Source organism: Phocoena phocoena, chromosome 6, assembly GCF_963924675.1.
Source record: "Phocoena phocoena chromosome 6, mPhoPho1.1, whole genome shotgun sequence".
In the NCBI taxonomy this organism is placed as follows: Eukaryota; Metazoa; Chordata; class Mammalia; order Artiodactyla; family Phocoenidae; genus Phocoena; species Phocoena phocoena.
This window is the reverse complement of record NC_089224.1, coordinates 59,397,541-59,411,025: the sequence shown is the minus strand read 5'-3', so window position 1 is coordinate 59,411,025 and position 13,485 is coordinate 59,397,541. Positions and strand designations below refer to the sequence as shown.

The 13,485-nt window shown below is 41.4% G+C and overlaps 2 protein-coding genes across 4 annotated transcripts in view; both read right to left on the bottom strand.

Moving 5' to 3' along the window:
• Window positions 1-4,820, bottom strand: part of BRD10 (bromodomain containing 10) — a 103,879-nt gene extending 99,059 nt beyond the window's left edge. The window contains exon 1 of the mRNA XM_065879660.1: window positions 4,228-4,820. Coding sequence (XP_065735732.1) covers window positions 4,228-4,820 — 593 coding nt within the window. The remainder of the gene's footprint in view (window positions 1-4,227) is intronic.
• Window positions 4,821-7,864: 3,044 nt separating this feature from the next.
• On the bottom strand, window positions 7,865-12,457 carry RANBP6 (RAN binding protein 6). Of its 3 annotated transcripts, none has more exons than XM_065879146.1 (2): window positions 12,319-12,456; window positions 7,865-11,203 (listed from the first exon to the last, which is right to left on the bottom strand). In XM_065879146.1, exons 1-2 carry the CDS (start codon window positions 12,452-12,454, stop codon window positions 11,133-11,135), a joined length of 207 nt encoding a protein of 68 aa, XP_065735218.1. In that variant the 5' UTR covers window positions 12,455-12,456; the 3' UTR covers window positions 7,865-11,132. The 3 variants fall into 3 exon arrangements, with proteins under 3 accessions (XP_065735218.1, XP_065735217.1, XP_065735216.1); XM_065879145.1 differs by having other exon boundaries at window positions 9,137-11,203; window positions 12,260-12,454; XM_065879144.1 differs by having other exon boundaries at window positions 9,137-12,457.
• Between the last annotated feature and the right edge of the window lie 1,028 nt (window positions 12,458-13,485).

Below are 13,485 nucleotides of genomic sequence, written 5' to 3'. Positions count from 1 at the left end.
CAGTTTTAACACATTTTACATTTTACCATAACTGTGTATGTACCCTTTTTTAAACTTCTTGGGCCAGGAATTGTCCCTTAAGTCATAGAACAAAGCAGGTGCTCAATAAATGTCTTGTTAGTTGAAATCCTTCATCCTTTCATCACTGCACTTAAAACATTTTCTGAACCTTCTTAAATAGCACTTTTTGCTTTTTGAAGAATGGCAACTATAATAAATAGAACTACGTGGAGTATCAAGCTCTAACATTCTATAGTTCTGCACAAGAAGCAAATCCAGATTCTATTACCAAAGGGCCCCAATTTTTAGATTTACATTAAAAAGACAGAATTACAGAATCCAGTGGGGATGGGGGAGTTGGACTACTAGGGAGTAAGAAGTACCTTGTTAAAATTCCCAATTACTTTCTGGATTTTGATCTTAATTGAGAATAAACACGTCAACAAATTTCAAATTTAACTGAAGAGGAGATTAAAATCAGTGTACAAAATCCATTTGTATTTCAATTACTGCTTGTATTTGGAAACCTCTATTTTTAAATTTTTGAGGCTTCATGATGATGCTTTTGTACGCTCATGCCCAACTAAAAAGCAATTACAAAACTAAATAATCTTTAGCTGTATTTTAAGAAAGCCTTTTTTTTAACAGTCCATTACATGTACCACTTTTTAACAACTTAATTCAGAAATCAACTGTAATTTTAACAAGGATATATAATATTCAAGCTTATTTTCACCAAAATATTATTTTCAATGGCCAAAATTAAAATTTCAAGTTCAGCACTACTGGGGTCACTGGCACATCGATGCCTCTTCTATAACTACAAGCTTTTAAAACTACATAGCAAAATTCTTAAAGCTTTCAAAAATATTTTAAAATTTAAAAGCTTTCAAAAATATAATTTAAAATTCAGAAGAGGCAAAAATTCTTATTAGACATAACTTCCCAACTATTAAGTATTTTCTATTCATTTCCACTTAGTAGCTGATTTTCTCCCTATTTCTAATGCTAATTGTTATTTCTCTCAGTTGCCCCAAATACATGAATGAGATCCCTTCTAAAATACAACTCTGAGACGAAGTATGCTAAGTCTTAGCCCTAGTTCTATCACAAATATTATATATAAAACATATTGCTATATATCACTTATATTAAATATGATCAAATTATAAATCTTTTATAGATCATACACATGTAGTCCCATTATAACACCACAAAAAGCAGACCAAAATATTTAGAAATTTTAACAGGATAAAACAAAAGTAGAATATACTAAAGTTGTGATATTTTCTTCCCTCTCCCCAACTGGTCATCCTGCATACCTCCTAGAGAGCAGACACTACCCTGGAGAGACCATACTGTAGCCAGACTAAGTACCTGTAGTACCCAGAAACACTATGCTGTTCCATGCCTTGCATTCACTGTAGTTCAGCATTCTGGAATGCCCCTCTCAAACCCTCCAAAAAAAATCCAGAAGCAATCTTCAACTTCGTTAAGAATCAGTTCAAGTATAAACTTCTCTATACCTTTTAACTCCATTATAGAATCATCATCTTTTGAAAAGCATCTGTTTCCCTACTCAACTATACACCACTGAAGAGTAGGGAACTTCTCTTTTGATATCAGGGCTCTGAATGTCCAACTCTGGCAGATACATATTTGTACAATCAACACTCTCATAGCACAGATGAAGAAACTGAGATTTAAGTTATACAATGTGCTCAAGGTACTAATGTTATTGGGTTGCTCTGTAATGATAATGTGGCACCCTCTATATCTAATGTATGTGATTTCTTGCTCACTAAAAGGCTCAGTAGTGTATGGAGCAGCTGTAAAATTCTCCTTACAGTAAATTTCAAAATAAGGGTTAATTCAATATCTTACAAACATATACTAGAAGACAAAAGAGAACAAATGATAATATCTAAGTGACTGTTTTTCATTACTAAAATACCATATACCACTTATTTATAAATAAGGTATCTGAGTCACCTATTTGCTGAAAATCATACTCATGTGCCCAGTCTATAGAATATTGTTCTGGAGCATCTATATTTACTAATTGCATACAAAACAGTTATAACCTATGGGTTTCTGAAAGTTGTGCCCACTCAAAGCATTTATTTAGTAATGATTCAGATTGCAGGCTAGTACAGAAAAAGAAATGATTTTCTAGCATCTACAAGTGTGGTTTGTCAAATCTGTTATTTACAAAATGTTTGTATACATCAAATACCAAAAAATTGAGGAAGTCAAATTTTTAATTATCTCTTTGAGACCATCACATTACTTTTTGCTCCTAAACTGCAAGAATTTTCTCTCTCTTGGACTAAGAACATCAGAAATACATTATTATGTTTATAAACAAAAGAATGTTTTAAGTTCTAAGTATGGATTCTATTAGATCATATGGGAATACAGTATTCTGAACATTAGTCACTAGGAATGATTCAAAGCATTCAGAAATTTACCTTTATGTGAAGAGAAACAGTCTCCCTGCTCTTTTGCAGGGCTTAAGAAACACTACATACAAAATGTTTCTGAAAACACCTGTAATTTATTCAAACCTATAAGCAACTTCTTAGCACTTTGATGCAGCCATTCTCCAGCCTCATTCTAAACACCCGTTTCCAATCTGTAAAACTAGATGCTTGGACTAGAACTCTATGGTTTCTTCCAGATCTAAAATCTTGTGACACCAATTTGGAAGATATTTTACTACTTAAAAATAATGACGTGTGAAAGGACTGTTTCTTATGTGAGTCATAACTATAAAACACTGTGGAGACAAGGGTAACGAACACACTACACAAATATAATGTCACTAAATAAAATATTAAAAGTAATATACAAGACAAACTTGGGAATTATTCTATTACCAAATAATCCTACATTATGAATGGATTCAAGAAGAGGCTCCTTAGTTTAAATACAGCTGCCCTAATGAGTCAAGCGCTACGTTAACCATTGTTTTCAGTGAAAGAAGTCACTGATAGTCTCGAAAACAGCATATGGGAAGCCAGTGACAGATTAGATTGTTTTAAAATTACAGTTATAATCAAGGACCAAAAAATTAACACAACTTTTCAGGAGCTATTAGATAAAAGCTAGTACACTTCCCAGTTTCAGATATGAGAATATTCATTTTATTCAGCTACCACTACTAGTATTATAATGATTAAAACTTATCTTGGGCTAACTATATGGGACTGGCACTTTCGACTTTACATTTATTAATGCATTTAATCCTACAGCAACCCATTAATTAGGTACTGTCATTATGCCCATTTTACAGATGAAGAAACTGAGGCCAAAAAGGTAAAGTGACTTGTTCAAGTTCACTTCCACTAGTAAAGAGTCAAACAACTGGTTCACTTCAACCACGATTTCCAACAACATTCAATTATTTTTCTATTCCTGAAGAATTTCCGATAGAGAAATTAATTTGGCTCATTATCAATTACAGAATTATAAGTTAATACGTGTATTTTAGTAGACTCCTGTGCTATATTATTTCCTCTTACGAAAGAAAAATAATTGACTCTGGATATATGGGTGGAGTATACCAAGAGCATCGTGCCATCTGAACTGCCTGTGACTTCTGGTAGAATAGATACCAATACCGAAACGTATTAAAAATTTTGTGTTGATGCAAAACTTCAATCTGCTCAGATGAAGTTGAGAAAAAAGACCAGGAGTACGCCACAGTAATTGTTAACCATTTAATTACACGCTATAAAATCTCCGATGGCCGACTTGAGCAGTAAAGTTATTATTTTAACAGTCTGAAATCACCCTTTTACACGAGCCAGAATTAATTTTCTAACGGTATTTCATTCCAAAAACGTTTAAAATTTTCTTGCCAAAACTGTCTAAAAGTTGCAGGTCCAACTTCCATCCCACTTAAACTTTTCCTCTCCCTACTCCTGTAATTCTTCCTACGGGCACCATTTCACTTTACTTCTAAAAACTTTACCTGCTCTTCGGTACTCGCGACTCGGCTTCCGTCTCAGATTCTTCACGTCTGGGCGTAGGGTTCTCTCAGCCCACACCCACCACACCCCTGCGGGCCCCCGCCCAGCGCTGCTCCTCCTCCCGGGGTTCTCCAGCACCGACTCAGCACCTATCAGCGACGCCCCCCGGCCCCTGGCCCAACCCATCCTCGGACACGTGCGAGGGTGTGTTTGTGTCAGCCCGTCAGTCCCGCCAGGGACGGGGCTCACTCACCGAGACAGAAGCGCCAACTTCTGCTCCAGCATCATCTCCAGCTTCTGGCCCTGTTTGGAGATCCAGTGGTCCACTCCATGCAGGCGGTAGCATGTCTCCAGCATCAACCTGAAGTCCGCCACGAACTCGGTGATGCCACCGTATTGGCCGCTGGAGAACTTCTCCTCCATCTTCAGCAGACACATGCCCGACCCGGGCTGCTGCCGGAGGGCGCGACTGCCCCGGCCCCCGCTGCGCGGCCCCTCGGCCGCCGCCTCCTCCTCCCCAGTGGCAACGCCCCCCAAGGGCTGCAGGAAGGGGGAGGTGAGGCCTCGGTGCTTCTCCTGCAGAAACTCGCCCAGGATGCGGTAACCCTGCTGCAGCTCGTAGGTCAGCTCCTGCTCCTTGCAGACACCGCCCCCGACCACCATCGCCCCCTCCTCCTCCTGGTCGTCCGCGTCCTCCCTCGAAGAGGCACTCCTTCCTCGGGCCGGCCCTGAGGCCGGGGCCGCCGCTGCCACCAACTCGTCGTCGTCCTCTTCCTCGGCCGCCGGTGGCGGCCGCTCCTCCTCCCCGGCCGGCTCCATCTCCCCCGGCGTCCCGGGCACGCTCATGCCCCCGGCAGGCCCAGCTTGGGCGGTGTGGAGCGGACGCTCGAGGCGCCGGGGCACGCGTGAGCGCGGGCCGCTTCCTCAGGGCTCGGCTGCGCCGCGCAGCCCCAGCCGCATCGGGCCTCGCTCTCCTCTGCCGCCGGCTCGGCTCGGTGCGCGCGGGGGTCTCGAGCTCGCCGCCAGCGGGGCGGGGTTACATGGCGCGCGGAGGAGGGGGGAGAGAAGAGGAGAGCCTAGGTGCCCTCCTCCCCCCTCCCCCCGGCGGCGGCGCGCGCGCGCGGCCCTTGCCTGCCTCACCCCTCCGCGCCCCGCCCGGCTACTCTTCACCCGCCAGGCCCGGCTCGGCCTCCGCGGCCTCGGCGCCCCACCCCCTCCCGGGCCGGCTTGAGGGCTGGGAGGGGGCGAGGGGGAAGGGGGGGGTTTCCTCTAGCCTCCCCGGAGGGGGCCGAAGCACAGGGCAGCCGCGGCTCGGGCTCCTCCTCCTCTCCCTCACACCCCCTCCCGCCCCTCTCTACCTGCGGGGAACCCGGGCAGGAGGAGGTGGCGCGCGGACGGGGCCCGGCGACAACTGTCAGTTAGAAGCCCTGCTGGGCGGGGGGAAGAGAAGGGGGAGGGCACTCAGGCCCCCCCCCTCCAGGTTGGGGCGAGCTGTGGAAAGACGCAAAGAAAGAGGCACCGTCGCCGTCCACGGTGAGCATGCGTAGTACAACACCACCAGCCCGACTTCACGTCCCGCCCCGCTAAGCGAAAGCAAGGACTTAGTCTCAGCTTCAGGCCCTGAGGCCTGGTAGGTTGCACGGACCAATGATGTCATCAGCTTGTAGACGACTGTAAGGGGCGGAGTGAAGAGGGAAGCAAGGCGCCTGCGCAGCTTTGCTTGCCACCTCCTGAGAGAGAGGCCGAAAGGGTTTTTTAAATCAGGTGCTGCAAGAGGATATTTCTTTTGTGAGACCCCTATTAGCGCTAAAAGCTAAAATTAATCCTGAAGGAGCTTGCTAGATAACCTTCGTCGATGGAAAGTGAATTGTAAGAAGGCATAAAATGTAAATCCTATCCTTTTGTAAAAAAGTTCTCTTTGCACACTCCCTCTGTGACTGCCGGTTTTTCAATATAAAACTAGAATTTTGAGAAGTCTAGAAAGGAGATTGAAGGACTCGACCAACTGAAACATGTTCACATGGAAAAGGAAAGGAGATGATTTGTGAAACTTGAATTTCTCAAACTCCTGTTCCCAGGTCTTAACATCAATTCCTGTTTTGGAAATTAATCCCATGTTTTCCGTTAGTGAAAAACATTTCCACCCTCTCGATTTTTGACATCTGCTAAGAGTAAAGGAAGGGAATGGGACCTCATTTTTAAAAATCCTTGGGACTGAAAACAGTCTTCAGATATTTCAAATCTAAGCTGTGCAGCATGACCTTACAATCTCACTACACATTTTAAAATTACTGTTTAGGGAATGTCTAAAAAGTGAACTTATCATTCCATTAGTTGTCATATTGCTTAAAGTGAGGAGAAAGGAACTAATGGGTCCTTAAAGCAGTTATTACTATCTTCTCACGTTCTATTTTAAAGATGCACATATTACTTTTTCTCCTTACACAGAACTCTCTTGCTTTAAACCTGGAATTACTTGAATACAAAAATCAAAATTTTAGAAAGCAAGTGGGGACTTCCCTAGCGGTCCAGTGGTGAAGACTCCGCACTTCCGCTGCAGTGGGGGTGGGTGGTGGCGTGGGTTCATCCCCGGTCGAGAAACTGAGATTCCCACATGCCACGCGGCGAAGGCCAAAAAAAAAGGGAAAGCTGTATAATGAAATGATTGGGATATACTGACTATTATGATTGTTTACTTCCCGTTAATATGGACTTTTAAAGCACTGATAAAATTCAAACTTAAAAGCTTTTTTTTTGGTCAAGTTAGACAGCAGCCTTAGGTAAAAGTTAAGTGGGAACACTTTTGAGGTTTTAGGGTATTGACACTACCACCGCCACCAAGCACACCCATCATCTAGTTTTCACGGTCTCCTCTCACCTCATCAGACATTTGTGGTGTATTAGGCATTTACAGCATTCTCTCTCCATAGAGCCCATAGATGTACCTCAGCTCAGGAACAAAGGCAGAGACCAGTCTGACTTCAGGGACTGACAGCCAAAACTGTGTCTGACTGAACGTCCCTCATTTCCTTTGACAAAGCCCAAGAATCTGCACCCATCTCACCCCAGCAAATATCACCTCTTTCTCTTTAGCCACCAACCCTATTTCACGACTCTCGGATATTAGCTTGCATTTATCAAACGCTGTGCCACTAAGCACTTTATATTCGTTACCTCCTTTAATTCTCACAATCCTATGAGCTACGTATTATGGCCATTTCACAGATGGAGAATTGTTTAGGTTAAAAAAGTAGTTTGCCAAAATTCAAATCTAGGTCTGTCATAGTTCAAAATTCTCCAGGTGCCTAATTCCAAGTCATATGGTAGATTTTCCAGTTCCTCATGTACGAGAGTGTAGGGAATTGCTAGAAATGTTTACCAAGGGCTTCTTAATTAAGGGATACTAATTAAGATAAAGAGGTGCAGATGAGTAGAAGAAACGTCAGCTATAGGTCATGGAGAGGCCAAATTGACTGAGATCTTAGCTAGTATGAAAATAGAATCAGGTGCTTGAACTTTTAGACTATAGATAAGTAAGAAGAAAAACTGCCTTTCCATCCCACCATCCAGAGAAAACCTCTATTACAGTAATATCAATACTTTGTAGTGGGGTTTTTCTATTTATTCATCTATACTTTAAAATTTTATCTTAAATAAACTTAAAATTGTGACTATACTGTACCTAATGTCCTTTTCTTTTTTCTCTCATTAACAATAAATAATTGTAGGGAATGTACAAGAATTGCTTATCTAAAAATCTCAACTTCATATCTGTCCACAATGGCCTAGATGGCCTGCTCATGAACTTGTAGAAGGTGAAACAGAGATTCTAATGTAAAAGGAATTCCAAACCATAAAAAAGAACACAGCAGAAGTAAAAACACCAACAGCAATAACAGCCACCATTTATTAAGCACTTACTAAGTCTTAAATATTTACTAAATATGTTACATAGACAGTACTCATAATAGCCCCAGGAAATCCTGACAGATGTATTTGTTCTTAAATTTTGGATTAATAACTTGCTGAGTAGAAAGTTTTTTTTCTACCCTACAAAAAGCCTGACATTAAAGACCAACATTGCAATTAATATAATTAACCCTAGATTTACAGAACTGTTTTCTTACAATGTATACCTACTGCTAAATAACTTCTCAAAGCTGTTTTCTTTTTCTCGTTTAAAGATTAAATTAATTTTGCTTCCCTTTCACGATCACAATAGAATTCTCTTTAATGCTACTACATAATCTATTAAGAACTTCTCCAAAATAGAAATCTATTTAAGCCCCACTTTGAATCAGGGCTTCTCTTCTTGTTGAACTGCTTTGCAGGAAAAAATGGCATACATACACAATGCAATATTCTGCTCAAATACATAACACTGATTGACTCCCACAAATATTATTTACTATTTGTCAAACACTGTGTTACAGTATGTTACATGCTACCAATGTTAGATGTACCAGGATGCGCTTTTCAGTAACCATGGTCCTTAGAGTCCTGGATAACTTGAAAAAAAAGAGACTGGTCTAAGACTTCAAAGTTTTAACTCTCAGCTGGACACTTTGGGAACTAGAATATGGATATATCTCAGTCTCAGGAGGACATTATTAAAACGTTCATATGTATTATGGAGAAAACTTCCCACATCCATTGTAATATCTCAAATCTCTGTTCCAATTCAGCATCCTCCCATTACTATGAAAACTAGGAGTATTATCAAGGAGGAATAAGCCTGCCACTATATTCTTCACCCACAATTCCAAAGATGTTTGTCCTGGAAGTTCTCCTATCCCATCTTGTGAGCTCTTAGCATCTTGTGGTAGGCAGCATGACATCTTGACACCAAGTATACTGCTTGCCCAGCATCAATAATTCAGACAAATAGCAACAATTTATATACTTCACATCAACTACAGGAAAGGTGACAAACATTTTAAGACAAGAGAAGCACAGGTTATCACCAAGGTCTGTGTTTAAGAGATAAAACATGCAAGGTAAACAGAGGCTATAACACTGACTAATCCTGGAGAAACATGGGGAAGGCATATAAACTGCCTAGCAGGAAGAGAACAGTTCTCTCAATCATAATGGAATCCACGCACAAAACTTGTTCGGAGTTACTTTTATGGTGGATGATATTCAAGTAATATTAAGGTGCTTCAGGCAAAATTTAGCAACTCCTGTAAGGCTTCCTGCTGCTCATCATCAAGCTGGGAAATGCATTCCAACCATAATTCTTCAGAAGTCTGTACCTGACGCACGACATTAGCTAGGCGTTTGGCACAAGGATCTTCATAGTTAATAGTCTCATTCATTTTTCCTTCTGCAATTACACTGATTATTTTTGGAAGATTGGAATTATTTGGACCAAGTACAACTGGGTGGTTGCTTTCAATTAAGTCACAGAGAAAACTCAAAGTCTGAATAGCTTCCTCTTTATCCTCATGCAATGGAAGCCATGACAACCAGTGTGGAAGAACTTCATCTACATTTACACAGTTAGGCTTAAACCTCAAAATCTTGCCTACTGCTGAGATACAGTTCTCTGTAGCAATGACATTTTTTTTGGTTTTGGAATTTGCACACTTAATAACTTTTACCAGCAGCGGAACAGCTTCTGAACATAAAGAACGATAATCATCTCCACCAAACTGTGCCATAACACCCAGGCCATAAGCAGCAGCTTGCCTGACTTCAGGGTTGTTGTCTCGCATATTTAGTAGCATTGGCCACCGAAAATATTCTACATATTTAAATGAGGTTGGACTACAGTGTTCTATGATATCATCAAATATGCACAATCCCCACTGTCTGTCTGGCCATGGCCTATTAGAACAAATTAGATTTACAATTAATGGGAGCAGCTGTTCAAACCACGGTAAAATCTTTTCCTTGTAAGTACTAAATAATGAGTGCAAAATATCTGATACTTTGGTCAGAATATAAACATCACATTCATCCTCATCTTGCAGGGACATTTCAACCTGTTGGTCATAGTTTTCTTCCTGTCTTTTAACCTGTCTCAGTTCTTGGTTTTTAAAGTGCCCTTCAAGTTTTGCTTTCAGTATTTCTCCCAGTTCTTCCAACTGTTCATCATTGAGGCACCCATCTCCCATTACTTCAATGGACTTTGCAAAAGAATTCATTATTTCTGAGAGTACATCTGTATCAGGTTCGGTCCCAATAGCCTTGATTAAAGGATCACATATGAAATGCCACATCTGTGCAAGATACTCTGGGCCATGAATTCTTGCACATTCCAGGAGAAAAGGCATGGACTCTGCTGCTGCCACTCGAACATTGTCATGGAAATAAAATTTCAGTAAAGGAACCATCAGTTTTACAACTTGTTCTGTGTATTCCACGAATCCTTCCCTTAACTCCTTAGCATAATAAACCAACATCTGGCAAGCAGTTGCTTTTGCTTCAAGCCCTGAAGTCTTAATTCCAAAACTCTGCTGGTCTCCAAGATTTACAAATTGCCATCCATCATCATCACTCATATTCTCCACATCTTGTGTGTCTAAGAGAGCAACGTCAGGTTTAGCTGAAGCAGTCTTAATAAGAGGCTCAATAACCAGTGGAAGGTACTGTTGAAAATCATTTCCAAGAATTTTACACATTCTGGCCCAAGCTGAAATGATGTAAGAGGTCTGAGGGTCATCATCTTCCATATTATTTAAGTCTGATTGTGTTTTTAACAACAGTTGCATCACATTTGATGCATCTTGCATAAATTTTTCCTTCCCAACAGCAAGACCAACATGGCTAATGCATTCAATAGTTTTTCCTTTCAGAAGTTTGAGTTCCTTTTGAACAGCAAGCTCAACAATATGCTTTAGTGAGGGCATAAATATATCATAGTATGGAACAAATTTTTCTTCTATTGTATCTGCAACTGAGGCAATGGCTGTCACAAGCTGTTCCAAGGCCAACTTAGTTCCATTGCGAATCAACTCTTGAAGTTTAATCACCAAGATGGAATGTAGATTTCTCACCATACTATCCAAATATAGAACTAGCAATGATTTGGGGCAGTCTTCAATAAAAATAATAAGCGCAGAAGCTGCATGTGACTGCACACGCTGATTACCTTGATTTTCCATGGTACGCAACAGAGCTGCAATCACCATTTCATGGAATTTCTTTTGGAAGTTAGGTGCAAAATCTGTAGCCATCTGTCCAAGTGTAGTACAGGCTGCAGCCCTCACCCTTGGATGAGGATCCTGAAGAAAAAGCAAAACAGAGTTAACTGTTTCGTCTAGAATTGATTCCATTTGCTGATGGCATCCTTCTCCAATAGCAGATAAGGCCATTAATCCAGCATGTCGATATTTCCAGTCAGGGCTCTGAAGCATCTGCATGATATGCTCCTTAGTCATTGGTAAAACAAGTTTTCCACCGAGCCCACAAGCCAGTCTGTCTAGTGCACTCTCAGCAGCAACTGCATTGCTGTCAAAATCATCTTCTTCCATTTCATCAGCATTTACCCAGTCCTCATCATCTTGTAGATCGACCATCATTGCCAATATATGAGGAACTGCCTGTGCAATAATATTTGTATGTTTTTTCAACATTGGGGTTGCAGTTTCAGACAAGGTCACTATTACTTCAAGAGCCAGCTGGCGTTGCAGATTACTAAGTCTAGAGTCTCCACATAACTTCAGACTCAATTGAAGAGTATCTTCTAAATAAGGACCCAAATATTTAGGTACAGTATCTGCAATCTCAACAAGGGATTCTAGCACTGAATCATCATCCTGGTAGCATGAATCATTCACAGCCTGTAAGATTCCAGGAAGCAAGTCTGCAAAGTCTTTGAAAAGAGCAATATTATTCTCATTAGCAAGTACAAATGCAGCTGCAGCTCTAGCAGATAATGTCCTGATTGCTGGATGTTCTTGATCTTGAATACACTGGTCCAACAACCGTTTGATGATATCCAAATCGTGCCGATCTTGGGTCCCAAAAATCCCAGGAAAGTGCCAGAAAACGTGAAGTGCAACTTCCCACAGAACCACATTTTTAGAGTAGATTGAATCAACAAGGAACTTCAGACCTTCGGGCCAGTGGTTAGTGCCATCCTCATCTATCAAATTCCTGGCCAGCACTGCAAAAATATCACAAAGTTTTTTCCTCATACTAGCATGGGTTTCTAACTTAACAGCCAGTATCAGTTCAATCTTGACGTCCCTCTGAACATCAGAAGGCAGATTTGGATAGACTTCCTCAAACCCAGAGGACAAAAGCCGTCGTAGCAGGGCGGCAGCCATTTGTCTCACCTCATAACCTGCTCTTCTATTTCTGACGGCATCTAAGAGGAATGTAGTCTTACACAGACCTGGGATATTTTCATAGATTTCCTCTGCTTGTCTCCGCACCATACAGCTTGGATTGATGAGGTTCTTCAGAAGCTGGTAAAACTCTTGCTTTCCCGACACGGTCGCCGGTACTCCGGCAGACCCGCACGCCGCCATCGCGTTCTGTCAAAGCGACCGCGACGGAGCAGGAGGGCGGGGGTCTGCGGCTCGAAGCAGTGACGTCAACGAGGCGCCGGCGGGGATGGGCGGGAGCGCTCCTTCCTCCCGTGCCTGGCCCTCGGTCTGGGCTCCGGGAAGGTGGGAGCGGGGGTCGCTCTCCATCAGTTTTCCAATCAGATGAAAATGTACCTACCGAGGAGAAAGAAAATGAAAGAAAAGTATGATATTGATTGTATTAGAATGGGATTATGGATGATTTTTTTTTCGCCTTTCCTTTAGTTCTAAACTATCTCTATTGTTACACTGATAATTTTAAAACAGAGAGTACTCCTTGAAAAGCCGCTAAGTGAAAGAAGACGATCACAAATGGCCACATGTTGTATGATTCCCTTTATATGAAAGGGCTTAAATAGGAAAATCCATACAGAAAGTAGATTCGTGTTTGGCAATGGCTAAGGGGAAGGGAGATAGAGAATGACGGCTGTCAGGGGGGTTCTTTCTGGGTGATGAAAATATTGTAGAATTGATTGTGGTGATAGTTGCACAACTCTGTGATTATACTCAAAACTATTGAATTGTACAATTTAGATTGGTGAATTCTTTGGCATGTGAATAATACCTCAATAAAGCTGTTCATCAAATAAGTACAATAAAAGATAAAGACAATGATTACTACCCCACTATTAGGTGTGCAGACTCAGGTGTGTGTCGGAATCACTTGGCCTGTGGATTATAATAAAGAATGAGAAAGACAACTGAGTAAAGTATGATGAAAAGTGACCTGGGCTAGTAATCAGGAGACTAGAATTCTGGTCTTGTCTCTAAACTGATTTTGTATCCCTGGTCACGTCACTCAAGATTTTCTTTGCAAACTGTAAAATGCCTTTACAGTTTTTCTTTTAGTAGGAAGCTGCTGAGATTATTCTAAGAAATAAATGCCCCTGAGGCTAAATATTGTTTCTTTAATCCAAGCAAGTATGTCAATCAAAAACAATGATCATTCCTCTAACAATGATTAGATCTTACTT

Excerpts from the sequence above, each read along its gene's own strand:
- RANBP6 (XM_065879144.1), bottom strand. The coding sequence starts at position 12,454 with ATGGCGGCGTGCGGGTCTGCCGGAGTACCGGCGACCGTGTCGGGAAAG.